General features: G+C 21.6%; 2 protein-coding genes across 2 annotated transcripts in view; one reads left to right on the top strand and one right to left on the bottom strand.

Moving 5' to 3' along the window:
- Positions 1-791, top strand: part of LOC122512111 (facilitated trehalose transporter Tret1-like) — a 15,507-nt gene extending 14,716 nt beyond the window's left edge. The window contains exon 7 of the mRNA XM_043627769.1: positions 371-791. Within this exon, the coding sequence (XP_043483704.1) occupies positions 371-693 (323 nt within the window). The 3' untranslated portion in view covers positions 694-791. The remainder of the gene's footprint in view (positions 1-370) is intronic.
- Positions 373-15,928, bottom strand: LOC122512093 (serine/threonine-protein phosphatase 6 regulatory ankyrin repeat subunit A-like). The gene is made up of 12 exons (XM_043627735.1): positions 15,540-15,928; positions 14,803-14,924; positions 11,630-11,887; positions 11,361-11,553; positions 11,051-11,240; positions 10,530-10,776; positions 8,309-8,423; positions 8,045-8,134; positions 7,642-7,862; positions 7,114-7,342; positions 5,114-5,515; positions 373-498 (listed from the first exon to the last, which is right to left on the bottom strand). Exons 1-11 carry the CDS (start codon positions 15,564-15,566, stop codon positions 5,330-5,332), a joined length of 1,878 nt encoding a protein of 625 aa, XP_043483670.1. The 5' UTR covers positions 15,567-15,928; the 3' UTR covers positions 373-498; positions 5,114-5,329.

Raw genomic sequence — 15,928 nt, 5'->3', positions numbered from 1 at the left:
CTTTTACGTTAGATTTGTTTATTATCTTTATTATTAACTCTAAAAATAGATTTTAAGATGTATTCACACTAAGAAATTTCATAAACTTTTCGTCTAAATTAAAAACTTGAAAATTTAAATTTCCCGCGTCTTTTTTTTCACCGTTAGATTTCTCTATTATCGACTGACTTAATAAATTTTCAAAACAAATTTTAAGGTGTATTCACAGATCGATTTTTTTTCGATTGGGAATGTAAATTATTTTTCGATTGGAAAACCAAAAAATTAAAAAAACAAAATAAATAATTACGAATAAAAAAAAAGTAATTTCTAAAATTATAATTGTTAAAAAAAATTGCAAATAAAAACCTTTTTCAATTTTCTCTCGCAGGTGCTGTTTTTGCAATGACAATACTTCCCGAAACACGTGGTCGTAGTTTGGATCAAATTGAAACTGGTTTCACGAGTGGTCAGTCAAAAATAAAATCATCAATTGTCACTGAACCCAAGAATGTGACGCTGAAAAATTTCAAAAACGTATCAGAGGACAAATATCCAAATATGATTGCAAATGTCTATGCATATGATAATTTTACTCTCGATTTAACGCTCGATAATGTTGAGAAGAAAAATTCCCAACAAAATACGAAAAATTATCAAAATGATCCAAGACTTGAAATTAGTTGTATACCAGTAGAAAAATTATATCTCTAAATTTTGGGCGAAATTAAAAAAAAGGACCAAAAAATTTTTTTTCTCTAAATCACAGGGAGAAAAATAAAGAAAAATTTAAGGAAAAATTAAGAAAAGGGAAAGAATTATAATTTAATAATTATTATAAATAATTATTAATTACAATGAATAATTACTGTAATTGAAATTAATTATTAATTAATATCAATGATTAATTAATAATTATTATTAATTGATTATAATAAATATAATTATAATAATAAATAAAATTTTTTTTTTGATTTTTAAAAAGAAACCTTTGAAAGAAAAGTGATTGGAAGAAAATAATTAAAGAATATTGTAAACAAATTTATTTTGTTAAAAATCTATTTCTTGTTTTAAAAATCAAAAATAATATTCGTTGACATTCCCATAGAGCTATGAGGTACAATTTTATTATTCTAAAAAAAAATTTTTTTTTTTATTTTATTTCGACAAACTTTTACACAAATTGTTAAAAGTATAAAAAAAAATTAGCCGGCTCGAAATTTACGTAAATTTACATATCTACGTTTTCCATGACTATGTATTTATACGTAACTTTACATAATATGTAACAAAAAAAAGTAATTTTTTTGTTATACTTACACGGACTTACGTAAATTTACGCACATGTGTAATTAAAAACTTACGTAAGTATACGGAATTACGTAATTTACCATTTACGTAAGTTTATACATTTACGTCGTAAAATTATTATTTATTAATAATTAGATTTTACGTAAACGTAATTCATAACTTTAGTAATTTAAAATATACGTATGTTTACGCAATTACGTAATAATAACTTACGTAAATTAACGCACTAACGTAATTCATAAATTACGTTATAGTTAAGGCATGAACTTGTAAATTGTAACTTACGTAAATTTACGTAACTTGTAACTTACGTAAATTTACTTATTAACATAATTTGTAAGATACGTCAGTTTACCTATTTACATAATTATAACTTACGTAATTTTACGTATTTATAACATTTATAAGTTACGTAAGTTTACGTATTTCCCTAATTTATACCTTTTGTAAGTTTGCATATTTACGTAAGTTTACGTGTTAGCGTAATTTAAATTTACGCTTTTACGTGAATTTTACAAAATTACGTAAACTTTCTGAAGTAATTTTTCGTAAATCATTGAAATGGTCACGTAATTTTTTTTTAAATATTGTAAAAATAAAAAATTACCAAATCAAAATTAACGTATTTTACGTAAATTTCGTAAAATAATGTTTTTTGCGTAGAATTGCGTAATTTTTACATAGTTACCTAAGACAATGTAACTATATATTAATATTTACGTAATATTTCCGTAACTTCGTTCATTATTGCACAAAATCGCAATTTTTACGTTTTTTTCCATTATATTTACGCATAATTGCGTAAATATACGTTAAAAATAAAAAAATTTACATTAAATCATCAATTTTATCGCAGACTTTTTGTCCATCACTGATATCATATAATATTTCATTAGAAAAAAAAATGATGGACAAAATTTAAAAAAAAATTTTTATCTATACGAATCATATTGTTGTTGTTTTTTGTCTGTTTGTTTGTTTGTTTTTTTTTTGTTTGTGAAAAAAAGCATCAAAATGTAAATACATTTGTAAATATGTACAGTTTTCAGAAAAAAAATGATGTCTTTTTGTTTGTTAAAAATTTTGACTGAATTAGTTATTGCAAGTATCCTTATTAAAAAATATCGATATTTTTCTTTTTCTTAAAGTTAAAACAAAATTCTATCGATATATCGATAGAATATCAATATTTAATCGATTTATCAATAGAATATCGATATTTAATCGATATATCGATAGAATATTAATATTTAATCGATATATCAATAGAATATAGATATTTAATTGATTTATCGATAGAATATTGATATTTAATCGATTTATCGTCAGAATATCGTTATTTAATCGTTTATCGATAAAATATCGATATATTTAATCGTATGTCGATAGATTATCGATATATTTAATCGTATATAAATAGATTATCGTTATTTAATCGTTTATCGATAGAATATCGATATATTTAATCGTATGTCGATAGATTATCGATATATTTAATCGTATATAAATAGATTATCGATATATAACCGTTTATCGATAAAATATCGAAATACTTAAAAAAATATCGACATAATCGATAAATTATCGACATTTTCGATAAAATATAGATTTATTCAATAAATATCGATGAGTATTGATAAATATCGATATATTTTCTAATATATTGATTAATATCGATAGATTCTCTAAGATATTAATTAATATCGATATATTCTTTAAGACATCGATTAGTATTGATAAATTTTTTAAGACATCGATTAGTATCTATACATTCTCTTCTATATCGAAAAATATCGATATATTGCTTTAGGACGATCGATAAATTGAAAATAACGATTTTCCATTTTTTTTTAGATTGATTAGATTGAATGAGATTTTGAAAATATTTTTTAATGTATCGCGTGACAGAAAATAAAATGTGATTTATTTATAAAAAAAAACACAAAACGATTTATTTCTAAACTCCTCACCTCTTTCTCTCTTTCCTTTTTTCTATAGAAAAAAGATTATTTTTAATGAGATTTATAAAAAATTTGTTCTAAAAAAATTTATTTATTTATTTTTTTTTTGTTTTTTTTTGCTCGTTATTTATAATTAAGTTAATTTTTTTGTTTTATTTCTAAAACTGTAAAGATTAAAATTTATTATTTATTTTTTTGTTACTTGAGTAAGAGATCAAAATTTTATGTAGAAAAAATTGTTTTTCTTTTTAATAAATAGGCTCTATTTCTTTTCACTATTCGATGACTATAATTTTTTTATAAACTACTTTTTGCAAAAAGGAAATAGTTTTTTTTTAAAATGCAGCAAACTTTGTACCATTGTATTAAATTATTATTACTATTAGTTTAATTATTAATTAATTATTATTAATTAATTATTAGTTTTATTATTTCATAACTATTTTTATTATTTTATTACTATTTTTATCGCTTTATTACTATTTTTATTGCTTTATTACTATTTTCATTAACTTATTGCTATTTTTATTATTTCATTATTTTTTTACTTTTTTTTTATTAGGTATTATTATTTTATATTATTATATAAATTATTTTGTTTTTCCTTTTATTATGATTTGTAGTTTTTATTTATTTTTATCTCTCATTATTATTATTACTATTATTTTTATTATTAAAAATTATTGTTATTTTTATCGTTATTTTTCTATTTTTGCCATTTTTTATTATTATTATTAATATTAGTATTATTATTATTTAAATTACTATTATTCATCTTAAGTCTTCACTGCAGAGAGCATCGATCAGAGTCTTTCGTTTACTATAGTTAATTAAATTTAAAATCAATGACAAAAAATTGCAATTAACTCATATATATTATTTTTTCCTCTTTCGGAAAATTGAATTGACACAATTTTTTTAATTATTTTCTTGTCACAATCTTAAAATTCGCGTAAAAAATAAAAAATTAATATTCACAGAAAATAAATAACAAATAAATAAAATAATCTCATTTTTCTTTGCAATTTCTAATCATTGATTAAAAATTTTTAGGTATTTTTTCAATATTTACACTTATTAAATTCTGTCAGTCGAATTGCTATTATTTTTTTTATCCATTATTTAAAAAAAAATCTCTTTCTATTTTCGGTATTTTATATGTAAATCTCATTATTTATGTATTTAAATATTGTTTATTTATTTAAAAATTAATTTATGTATTTAAATAGGATATTTAAAATTTAATCATTTAAGAAAAAATTTATAGATAAATATTTATAAGTAAATTTGTAAATAAGTAAATAAATAAATACTTGTAAATAAACTTACAAATAAATATTTATAAATAAATTTGTAAATAAATATTAAGAAATAAATTTACAAATATATTTCTTTATAAATATTTATAAATAAATTTCTAACTAAATATTAAGAAATAAATTTTTAAATAAATATTAAGAAATAAATTTCTAAATAAATATTTGTGAAAATATTTTACAGTTCTAAATATTTATAAATAAATTTATAAATGAATATTTAGAAATAAATTTATAAACAAATGTTTAAAAATAAATTTATAAACAAATGTTTAAAAATAAATTTATAAATAAATATTTACGAGTACATTTTACGATTATAAACGTTTATGAATAAATTTATAAATAAATAAATACGTTTAACGATTCGTAAAATAGACAAAATAAAAGATTGATTTTTCATAAATTTCAATCGAATAAAACAATTTAAAAGTACAAAAATAGTACCAAAAAAAAAACAATTAAAAAACTAATAAAAAATTTGCATATGAATAAATTATATACACGAATAAATAATAAATAAATAAATAAAATAAAAAATCTCACCTTATAAATGATAATAAATATTTAACACAGAATTGGCGGGTCAAAAGTTGACAATAATCTCTTCTTGAATATTCCTGTGAGCTTTTCCCAGTATGAATAAAGCTCCGTTATGTGGGGAGCCGAAGGAAAAAAAAGAGAAAAAAAAGAAACGTTGAAAAACAATTTCTTCTTTTTTCTTTTTTGTTCCAAAGCGCAAGGGGAAATTCTTTTTGTTTTCTAAAAACTTTTACGCTTTTTCGCCTCATTATGTTGCTTGATTTGTGGTTGCAATAGTTCAATGCATTCCTCATGACCTCTCGCGCGTGCAAGTGAAAATGGCGTCTTTCCATTATCGTCTCGAATTTGCACATCTTTATAAACACCAAGAAGCCAACGTACAATGTGATGATGTCCATGATACGCCTGGAAACAAAATTACTACTATTTATTAACTGTTTAAATTTTAATCGATAGTTAATAATTTAAAAAAAAAATAACAATAGTTAAAAAATAATTATATCTAAAAAATAAATTGAAAAGTACGTAGAAAAATAAATTGAAAAATGTATGGAAAATAAATTGAAAAATATGAAGAAAATAAATTGAAAAATACATAGAAAATGAATTCAAAAATAAATAGAAAATAAATTGAAAAAAATATAGAAAATGAGAAGAAGAAGAAGAAAAAATGTTGAATTTTAAGAAATTCGGTTTTTCGAATTTTTGAATATTTTTGATAATTTTTTATTTTTTACCAAAGAGTGGAGACTTTTAAATAAGTAAAGTATTTTTCAAAAGCACAAAAATATTGAAGCCAAATGCCATAAAAACAAAAAAAAAATGTTGAATTTTAAGAAATTCGGTTTTTCGAAATTTTGAATATTTTTGATAATTTTTTATTTTTTACCAAAGAGTGGAGACTTTTAAATAAGTAAAGTATTTTTCAAAAGCACAAAAATATTGAAGCCAAATGCCATAAAAAACAAAAAAAAAATGTTGAATTTTAAGAAATTCGGTTTTTCGAATTTTTGAATATTTTTGAATATTTTTGATAATTTTTTATTTTTTACCAAAGGGTGGAGACTTTTAAATAAGTAAAGTATTTTTCAAAAGCACAAAAATATTGAAGCCAAATACCATAAAAAACAAAAAAAAAATGTTGAATTTTAAGAAATTCGGTTTTTCGAATTTTTGAATATTTTTGATAATTTTTTATTTTTTACCAAAGGGTAGAGACTTTTAAATAAGTAAAGTATTTTTCAAAAGCACAAAAATATTGAAGCCAAATACCATAAAAAACAAAAAAAAAATGTTGAATTTTAAGAAATTCGGTTTTTCGAATTTTTGAATAATTTTGATAATTTTTGATTTTTTACCAAAGGGTAGAGACTTTTAAATAAGTAAAGTATTTTTCAAAAGCACAAAAATATTGAAGCCAAATACCATAAAAAACAAAAAATAATTTTGAATTTTAAGAAATTCGGTTTTTCGAATTTTTGAATATTTTTGAATATTTTTGATAATTTTTTATTTTTTACCAAAGAGTAGAGACTTTTAAATAAGTAAAGTATTTTTCAAAAGCACAAAAATATTGAAGCCAAATACCATAAAAAACAAAAATAATTTTGAATTTTAAGAAATTCGGTTTTTCGAATTTTTGAATATTTTTGAATATTTTTGATAATTTTTTATTTTTTACCAAAGGGTGGAGACTTTTAAATAAGTAAAGTATTTTTCAAAAGCACAAAAATATTGAAGCCAAATACCATAAAAAACAAAAAAAATGTTGAATTTTAAGAAATTCGGTTTTTCGAATTTTTGAATATTTTTGATAATTTTTTATTTTTTACCAAAGGGTGGAGACTTTTAAATAAGTAAAGTATTTTTCAAAAGCACAAAAATATTGAAGCCAAATGCCATAAAAAACAAAAAAAAAATGTTGAATTTTAAGAAATTCGGTTTTTCGAATTTTTGATTTTGAGAATTTAGAGATAAATTTATATTAGAAAAAAGAATTTTACCGCGAGATGTAATGGTGTTAGTGAAGGATTGAATAAGGCGTCGCGCAAAAACTCGTCATTCGGACAGGAACCACGAATCGCCTGCCAAATAATATTCAACGAATTTATATTTCCTCCAATAGTCGCGTAATGAAGTGTCGTAAAATTATTCTTATCCCTCTTTAATGGATCAGCTTTATGCTCAATTAAGTACTGAACGCAATTTAGCATTCGGCAATTGTCCTCGACTCTGCAAATAGAAAAATTGTAAACATGGAAATAAATATTAATTTGCAAATTTAAAAATCCAAATTTAATAAAGCCAAATTTAAAAATTAACTAATTTCAAGTTATATTTAGGTAATTAAATTATAAATTAAATTTAAGGCATTAAATTATGAATTAAATAAATTTGAATTAAATATTTTGCTTAATAATATTAGATCGAATTAAATCTTTAAATATTAGATAAAAATTATAAATATAATTTCAGAATTAAATCGATAAATGTTAAATTAAATTAAAATTAATGAAAAAATGACTACGTACTGACTACAAGTTTCGGGAATCGAAGAAGCGGCAGCGAAATGCAACGGTGTTACTCCCTTAATGTCAATTGCGTTTGGATTACTGCCAAAGCTGACGAGAGTGAAAATACAAAGATATTGTCCCTGACTCGACGCATAATGAAGTGGTAAACGACCCTCGTTGTCTATCGAACGAAAATTCGATCCACTGGAGAGTAGAAGGTCCAGACAATTCACCGAACCCTGAAAATAAATAGTTTATTTTTTTCAACCGATTTTCAACCATTTTTCACCTTTTTTTCTATTATAATCATTTTCATTAATCAAGAACGAAAATTAGAAACTCGAGAATTTACTAATTATTGTCTTTAAATTTTGCAATTTATCCAATGAATCTTTAACTTCCGGGGAAAAAATTTATTTACCTTAAATGCCGCTAAGTGCAAAGGAGTCCTTCCATTATTGTCCCTCGTGTCAATGTGTCCCATGTCAGCTTGCAATAATTTTCTACAAACCTGAAAAACAAATTTTATTTTTATATTTCTTTAAAATAATAGAATAATTTTAAATAAAAATAAAAATAATTTTAGAGAAAATAATTAAAATAATAAAACAATAATATTAAAATAACAATTATAAAAAAATATAAAAAATAAAACACATAAAATAAATAAAATCTAATTATTTACCTCAACACGATTTTTTAGACAACTAAAATGCAGAGGCGTTTGTCCCAAGGAATTTTTCGTTAAAGGCGACGCTCCTTTCTCCAATAGTTTCATTGTCAAACATTCGTGTCCGTACCTTCAAAAAAAAAAATAAAAATTTGGATTGAGAATTTACACGAACACAGGGTTGCCACAAAAATTTAATTTTGTTTTTTTGAAATTCAATAATTGTGTAAATTTCAAAAGACCGGGTGTTAAAATCATTATTTTATATTATAATATAAAAATATTGTTACTGCAACTTCTTCAAAATTATTTCTATTATTTCAATTCAATTCAATTATTTTCTATTTTTAAATTAATAGAATTTTTAATTAAAAGTATGAAAAAAATTCAGATTTACAAAGATTTTAATTTAAAACCTTTACAAAATTCAATTATTTTCTAAAAATTGCAATTTATATTAATTTCTCCAAAATTCAATTATTATCTAAAACTTTAACTGCAATTAACACTTAAATCAATTTTTATTAGAAAATTCTACGAGAATTCAATTATTTAATTAATAATTAAATAATTATTAAATCAATTATTTAATTCAATTATTTACAAACTGAAACATAGATAATAGTTTATTAAATAATTGAATGTTTCTTTAAATTGAATTCTCATAAAGAATTTTATCAACAAATTTTTAAATAATTGAATTCTGTCGACGAATTTTAATAAAATTTTTAAGAATAATTACATTTTTCGAGAAATTTGATTAAAATTGTATTAAAAATAATTAAAATTCTGCAACGACTTTTATTGGGTATTTATAAAAATAATTGAATTATTGGGAAGAATTTTTTAAAAAAAAAGTTTCAAACAATTGATTTTTTTCGAAAAAATTTATGCAAATTTTATTGTTAATAATTGATATAATGTGAAATTTTCATTATTTTTTAAAAATAATTGAATATTCGTGTAGAATTTAGTCAAAATTGGTTTTAAATAATTCAATTCTTTTGGTAAACTTTATTAAAATAGTAAAATATTGGAAATATTAATTAAGAAAAATTTTTGAAAATAATTGAATTCTAGTGGTATTTTTATTTTTTTTTTGGAAATAATTGAATGTTCGTGTAGAATTTTGTCAAAAATTGGTTTTAAATAATTGAATTCTTTTGCTAAATTTTATTAAAATAGTAAAATATTGGAAATCATTTGAACTAATAAAAATTTTTGAAAATAAATGAATTCCAGTGAAATTTTTTTTTTTTTTTTTTTTGAAAATAGTTGAATGTTCGTGTAGAATTTTATCCAAATTTTTGTTTAATAATTGAATTTTATTGGAAAATTTTATTAAAATAGTAGAATATTAAAAAAACATTGAATAAAGAAAATTTTTTGAAAATAATTGAAATTTTGTCATGAATTTTATTAATTTTTTTTTGAAAATAATTGATTTCTTATGATGAATACTATTATTTATAAAAATAATTTAATTTTGCAGATAATTGAAATGTTGACAAGAATTTTTTTAAAGTTTTTGAAAATAATTGAATTTCTGGAAAGAATTTTAATATCTATTGAGATAGTTGAATTCTTTCAAAAAATTGTTTTAAAATTTTTAAACTTGAAACTAATGTCGACATAATTGAAATTAAAATTTAAAAAAAAAATTCTACATTAAATGATTTATAAGTAATAACTTTATCGTAGTTTTTTCGTAAAAGACGAGGAATTTTCGTCAATTTTTTTTCATTAATCAAGAACGAAAGTTAGAAGTTCAAAGGCAACTGACTGCCTTCATTTCTGTTTTTTTGATTCGTTTAAAGCGAAAAATTTTCGCCAAATATTTTCATTAATCAAGAACGAAAGTTACAAGTTCGAAGGCAATTTAATGCTTTTGTTGTCCTAGATTTTTTTCTAGTCCCAGGAGAAAAATTTTCACCAAGTTTTCATTAATCAAGAAGGAAAGTTAAAAGTTCGAAGCTTAATGCCTTTTCTTTCTGCATTTTTTTTCCTGAAAGGCAAAGAATTTTCGCCAATTTTTTTTTTTCATTAATCAAGAACGAAAGTTAGAAGTTCGAAGGCAACTGCCAGCCTTCATTTCTTCGTCTAAAGCGAAAAATTCGCCAAAGATTCGAATCCAGCCTTGAAAAAAAAGCTTTAACCAATTAATACAAGAAAAACAAAATAAAATTTTTCCTACTTTTAAAATATTATTAAAATGAATTGAATTTTCTCATTTTACCAAGCAGAAAAATGAAGAGCAGTATTTCCCTTATTATCCTGCGTCTCAACCGCTGCTCCATCGTCAAGTAAACGTTTCGAGAAAGTAAATCGTCCGTGAATTGCCGTCATATGTAACGGCGTTCTTCCAATCGCCGATCGAGAATTAATTTGCGCTCCAGCTTGAAGAAGAATTTTGAAACAATCAGCGTCCTCTGAACTCGCGCACGCTATATGCAACGGCGTGTGTCCCTGGCTATTTCTCGGATCTAAAACAATTTATTTGGAATATAGAAAAAAAAATTTTACTCTTATCTATTGATATAATTATTAATTTCATAAAACGAAAATATTCGGACACTAATTGTCCGAATAGGTAAATAAAACGAAAACATTCGGACAATGATTGTCCAGAAAGGTAAATAAAACGAAAACATTCGGACAATCATTGTCCGAATAGGTAAATAAAAAATACCGGACGTTAAAGATTAACTAATTATTAATTTCATAATTTAAATAAATAGAATACTAAATTTTCTTTACCAACGGACGCTCCCATGTTAATTAAAAAAGCGCAAGAACTTGGCTGCGCATTGAGACAAGCGACATGCAAAGGTGTATTTCCATTGAGTGTTTGAGCTTCGATATTTGCACTCGCTTCCAGTAGTAGTCGAATACATTTATTTCTACCAGATGCGACGGCCGCGTGTAATGCTGTATATAAATCTTCATCCTGAAAGAAACGAGAAAAAAGTAAATTTAAACAAAAAATAAATAAAAAAAAAGTAAATTTAAATTCTTTTAATTTTTGTAATTCTCAAAAAAAAAAAAAATTGTCAGTTCTTCTTCTTACTTTAGCGTCGACTTTCGCCAATTCTTGCAATAAAAGTTCAACGACAGACGCGTGTCCCATGTGCGCTGCCACATGCAACGCTCTTCTTCCATTTTTATCATTTTCCTCGATTGACGCCTGATGGGCTAATAAAAATTTAGTCATACACTCGTGGCCGTTGAAAGCTGCGTGATGTAAACTCGTTCTTCCTTCGCTGCAAAAAAAAAGAGAAAATAAAATATAAAATACTTTTTTCATTAACTTTTACAAATTAAATAAAAAAAACTCACCTGTCTTTGGCGTCAATATCAACAACTGGTGCTAATAGTTGAGCGCAAGGTATCGAATTATTGGCGGCGGCAATATGAAGAGGTGTCTGATAATTACAATCCTGAACGTTTGGATCCGCTCTTTGTAAAAGTAGAGCATTAACAATTGCCCGATTATTTAAATAACACGCCTTATGCAATGGAGTTTGTCCCGAATTGTCCGTTTTATTCACGTCAGCGCCATTTTCAATCAGTAACTCGACAATTCGCAAATCGCCTCTGTTAAATAAGAAAATAAAAAAATTCAACAAAATTAAACAAAACTTGCAGTAATCGCTTTCTTCATGTTTTAGAATAATTTTAAATAAATATAATTAATGATTATTATTTTTCCATAAAAATTTTAAATAAATATTTAATGATTATTATTTTTCCACAAGAATTAAGATTTTCAAAAAATTTCAAATGCAAACCTTTTTGAAATTAAACAATTTAATAAAAAAAATTGTTATAAAACATGAGGAAATCGATCACTCCGAGTCTTCGACTCGGAGCAATCGATATCTTCATGTTTTATAATAAATTATTAATAAAATAAAAATAAAATATTAATAAAATAATTATTTTATATTACAAGAATATTGTAACTTCATAAAAATTATTTTTATCATTTCAATTCAATTATTTTCCAAAATTTTCAACTGAAATTTTTCTTTAAATTAATTAATTTAAATAATTTTTGAAAAATTTTTTTGAAAATTTTCAAATTTCTTTTGTTTACAATTCAATTTTACGTGAAATTTCATCGATTATTCGGAAATTCTTTAATCAAATATTAATTAGAAAATAAAAACTTTAAATAATGTTAAAAAAGTCCATTATACATTTAAAAAACAATTAAATCTACACAATTTTCAGTTAAAAGTACAATGAAAAATAAGTCAAACTTTCAAAAATTTTAATTTGAAACCCTTTCAAAATTCAATTATTTTTGCTTTTGAATTAGTAAATTTTACTATTAAATTAGTATAAATTTGTATTTATTAGTAAAATCTGATAATTCAAATTTCAAAAGCAAAAAGTCTGTCACTAATTTAAATTAGAAAAATTTTTACTAACTCAAATTTAGAGTTTAATATTCAATTATCATTTAAAATTTTAACTGAAATTCATATTTAAATCAATTTTTATTAGAAAATTCAACGAGAATTCAATTATTTAAAATTTTAAATACAAATAAAATGCAAATAAATAATTTATTGAATAATTGAATGTTTCTCAAAAATTAATTTTTAAATCAATTTCGTAAATAAAAATTAGAATTAGAAAATTCAACTAGAATTCAATTATTTAAATACAAATAAAATGTAAATAAATAATTTATTGAATAATTGAATGTTTCTTTAACTTGAATTTTCATAAAGAATTTTATGAAAAAATTTTTAAATAATTCAATTCTTTTGATAAATTGTAATAAAAATTTTAAGAATAATTACATTTTTCGAGCAATTCAATTGAAATTGTATAAAAAATAATTGAAATTCTGCAATGAGTTTTATTTATTTATGAAAATAATTGAATCTTTGTAAAAAAAATTTTATTATTTATGAAAATAATGAAATTATTGCGAAGAAATTTATAAAAAAATTTGTAAATAATTGAATTCCTTGAAAATTTTTTATTTTATGAATATAATTAAATGTTTGTGCAGAATTTGATTAAAATTTTTTTTAAATAATTGAATTCTTCAGGAAAATTTTATTAAAATAGTATATAGATATTAAAAATAATTGAATTAAGATAAATTTTTGAAAATAATTGAAATTTTTGACGAGAATTTTATCGAAAATTTTTTTTTAAAATTGAATTGATTCGAAGAATTTTATAAAAAATTTTAAAAATAATTGAATTCTTGCAACGAATTTTATTAAAATTTTCAAAAATAATTAAATTCTTATGAAGAATTTTATTAATTTTTTTTTAAATAATTGAATTTTAGAGAAGAATTTTATTAATTTTTTTTAGAGAATTAAATTCTAGCGAAGAATTTTATAAAAATCAATTCAAATAATTGATTTTTTTTTTGAAAAATGTTATGAAAATTGTTTTTGAAAGTAATTAAATTCTTGTGAAAATTTTATTATTTATGAAAATAATTGAATTCATAAAAAGAATTTTTTTATTTACGAAAATAATTGAATGTCTGTTAAAAATTTATATTATTCATAAAAATAATTGAATTATTGCGAAAAAATTTATACAAAATTTGCAAATCATTGAAATAATTTTATCAAAAAATATGATAATAATTGAATTTCTTCGAAGAATTTTATTATTTAAATGAAAATAATTGAATTTTTGGGAGGAATTTTATTAAAATTTTTCATAATCTCAATTAAATTCTTTTGAAGAATTTCTTTCGAGTTTCTTTAAAATAATGGAGTTTCTTGATTAATTTTAATTGAAAGTTTTCAAGATAATTGAATTTCATATGAACAATTTCTTACAAGTTTTTACAGTAATCGTGTTTCTTAATAATTGGAATTAAATATTTAATTCTTGAATTTTATTAAAATTTTTAGAAAATAACTGCATTATTTTAAATATTCCTTTAATTTATTCAATTATTCATTTGTTTCGAAGGATTTATTAAAATTTTAGAAAATAATTCAATTATTTAAAAAAAAATGTTTTTAAAAATTGAATTCTTTCACGAAATGTTATTAAAATTATATTAAAAATAATTGAATTTTTCCAAAGAATTTAATTATTTCTAAGAATAATTAAATATCTTTGAACAATTTTGGTATTTTTCTAAATAATTGAATTTTGTCAAGAATTTTATTAAAATTTTTGAAAATAATTGAATTTCAGAGAAGAATTTTATTAGTTCCAAAAAATAATTGAAATTTTGATGAGAATTTAAAATAAATTTTTAAACATAATTGAATTTCTACGAAGAATTTTATTACTTTTGAAAATAATTGAATTGAAAAATTTTAATGAGAATTTAAAAAAATGCGAATAAACGAGTTTACTTTTGGAATTTCGAAAATTAATTTTTTAATTTGAAAAATGGTTTTTTATATCTTAAAAATTAAAGATAAATAGTAAGAATGAGACTAAAAATAAATATAGAAAATATTTATAAAAATAATAATGAATTAAATATTAAAATTATATTTTCTAAATACCTATAAGCTGCTGCGTGTAAAAATGAACGATTTTCTGAGTCATGCCAATCGATTCTTTCATGTTTCACCATTATTTTAGCGACCTCAAAATTTCCTCGAAAAATTGCTTGCAATAAAGGCGACTGTAAAATAAAATAATTCCTTAAAATTATGATAATTTTTTGACACAATTTTTATTTTTTTGAATTTTTGATAAATTTTCCAATTTTTTTATACTGGAAAATTTTACATGAAATTAAGTAAACAATCTAAAAATATATTCGGTTTCAATCAAAATTTATTAATAAAGAACCAAAATGCATTTTCGTGCCAAAAAGAAGAAAACTGAATTTTACCAGAAAAAAACAATTTGCAATTTTTCAACATTTGAAAATAATTGCCACTTTTTCTTTTATACTCTTTTTTTAATATAGTAGAAAAACTCCAAAATAATACAATTCAAATTTTTCGATAGAAATATTTAATAAATAATAAAAAGAAAAAATGAAACTAGGTATATATAAAGAAAAAAAAGGAAAATCTTTTTTCGTAAAACATAACCTCAAAGTTGAGGTTAATTGCCAAAAAACAAATTTCGCAACAAATAGAAAGCATTAAAAATACATACATTTGCATAAAATCGAAAAACAGTATTTGAAAATTATGTAAATCAGAAAATACGGAAAATACAATATAGAAAATACACCTTGGATGTAAATTCCCAAAAGAAAAAAATTATTCGACAATATATACTTTACCTCCTCACAAAGGGGATGAGAATTCATTTTTGTTTCGGGAAGAAAAATGAAGAAAACACTTTCCTAAACTATTTGAGAATTAACAATAATCATAAAACAAATAAAATTCGATGATAAAACCGAGTAAAATTCCCCTTAAAAACTATTATCAACTTGACAATGATTGTTTTGACATTAATGCGGAAAAGTTCCGCATGTCAAAGATTTCCCCTCCACTCTTCATTCAATATTTTTAATCACTTATTTTCATTCTTTTTTTTCCGAATTTGTCGAATAAAAATAGCTACACTTTTTTTCGAAAGAAGAAAACTACCTAATATTTAATTATATTGTAATAAAAACGAATATATAATAATATTGTGGGCGAAAAAAAGACGTGAGAGGAGAAA

Source organism: Leptopilina heterotoma, unplaced genomic scaffold, assembly GCF_015476425.1.
Source record: "Leptopilina heterotoma isolate Lh14 unplaced genomic scaffold, ASM1547642v1 Lhet_123, whole genome shotgun sequence".
Taxonomy (NCBI): domain Eukaryota; kingdom Metazoa; phylum Arthropoda; class Insecta; order Hymenoptera; family Figitidae; genus Leptopilina; species Leptopilina heterotoma.
The sequence above is the reverse complement of the archived record's forward strand: the minus strand, read 5'-3'. Positions and strand labels throughout refer to the sequence as shown.

Excerpts from the sequence above, each read along its gene's own strand:
- LOC122512093 (XM_043627735.1), bottom strand. The coding sequence starts at position 15,566 with ATGAATTCTCATCCCCTTTGTGAGGAG. Across the intron at positions 11,241-11,360 it reads TGGCGAAAGTCGACGCTAAA|GATGAAGATTTATATACAGC; the intron begins GTAAGAAGAAGA and ends CGTTTCTTTCAG. Across the intron at positions 10,777-11,050 it reads TAACATGGGAGCGTCCGTTG|ATCCGAGAAATAGCCAGGGA; the intron begins GTAAAGAAAATT and ends AAATTGTTTTAG.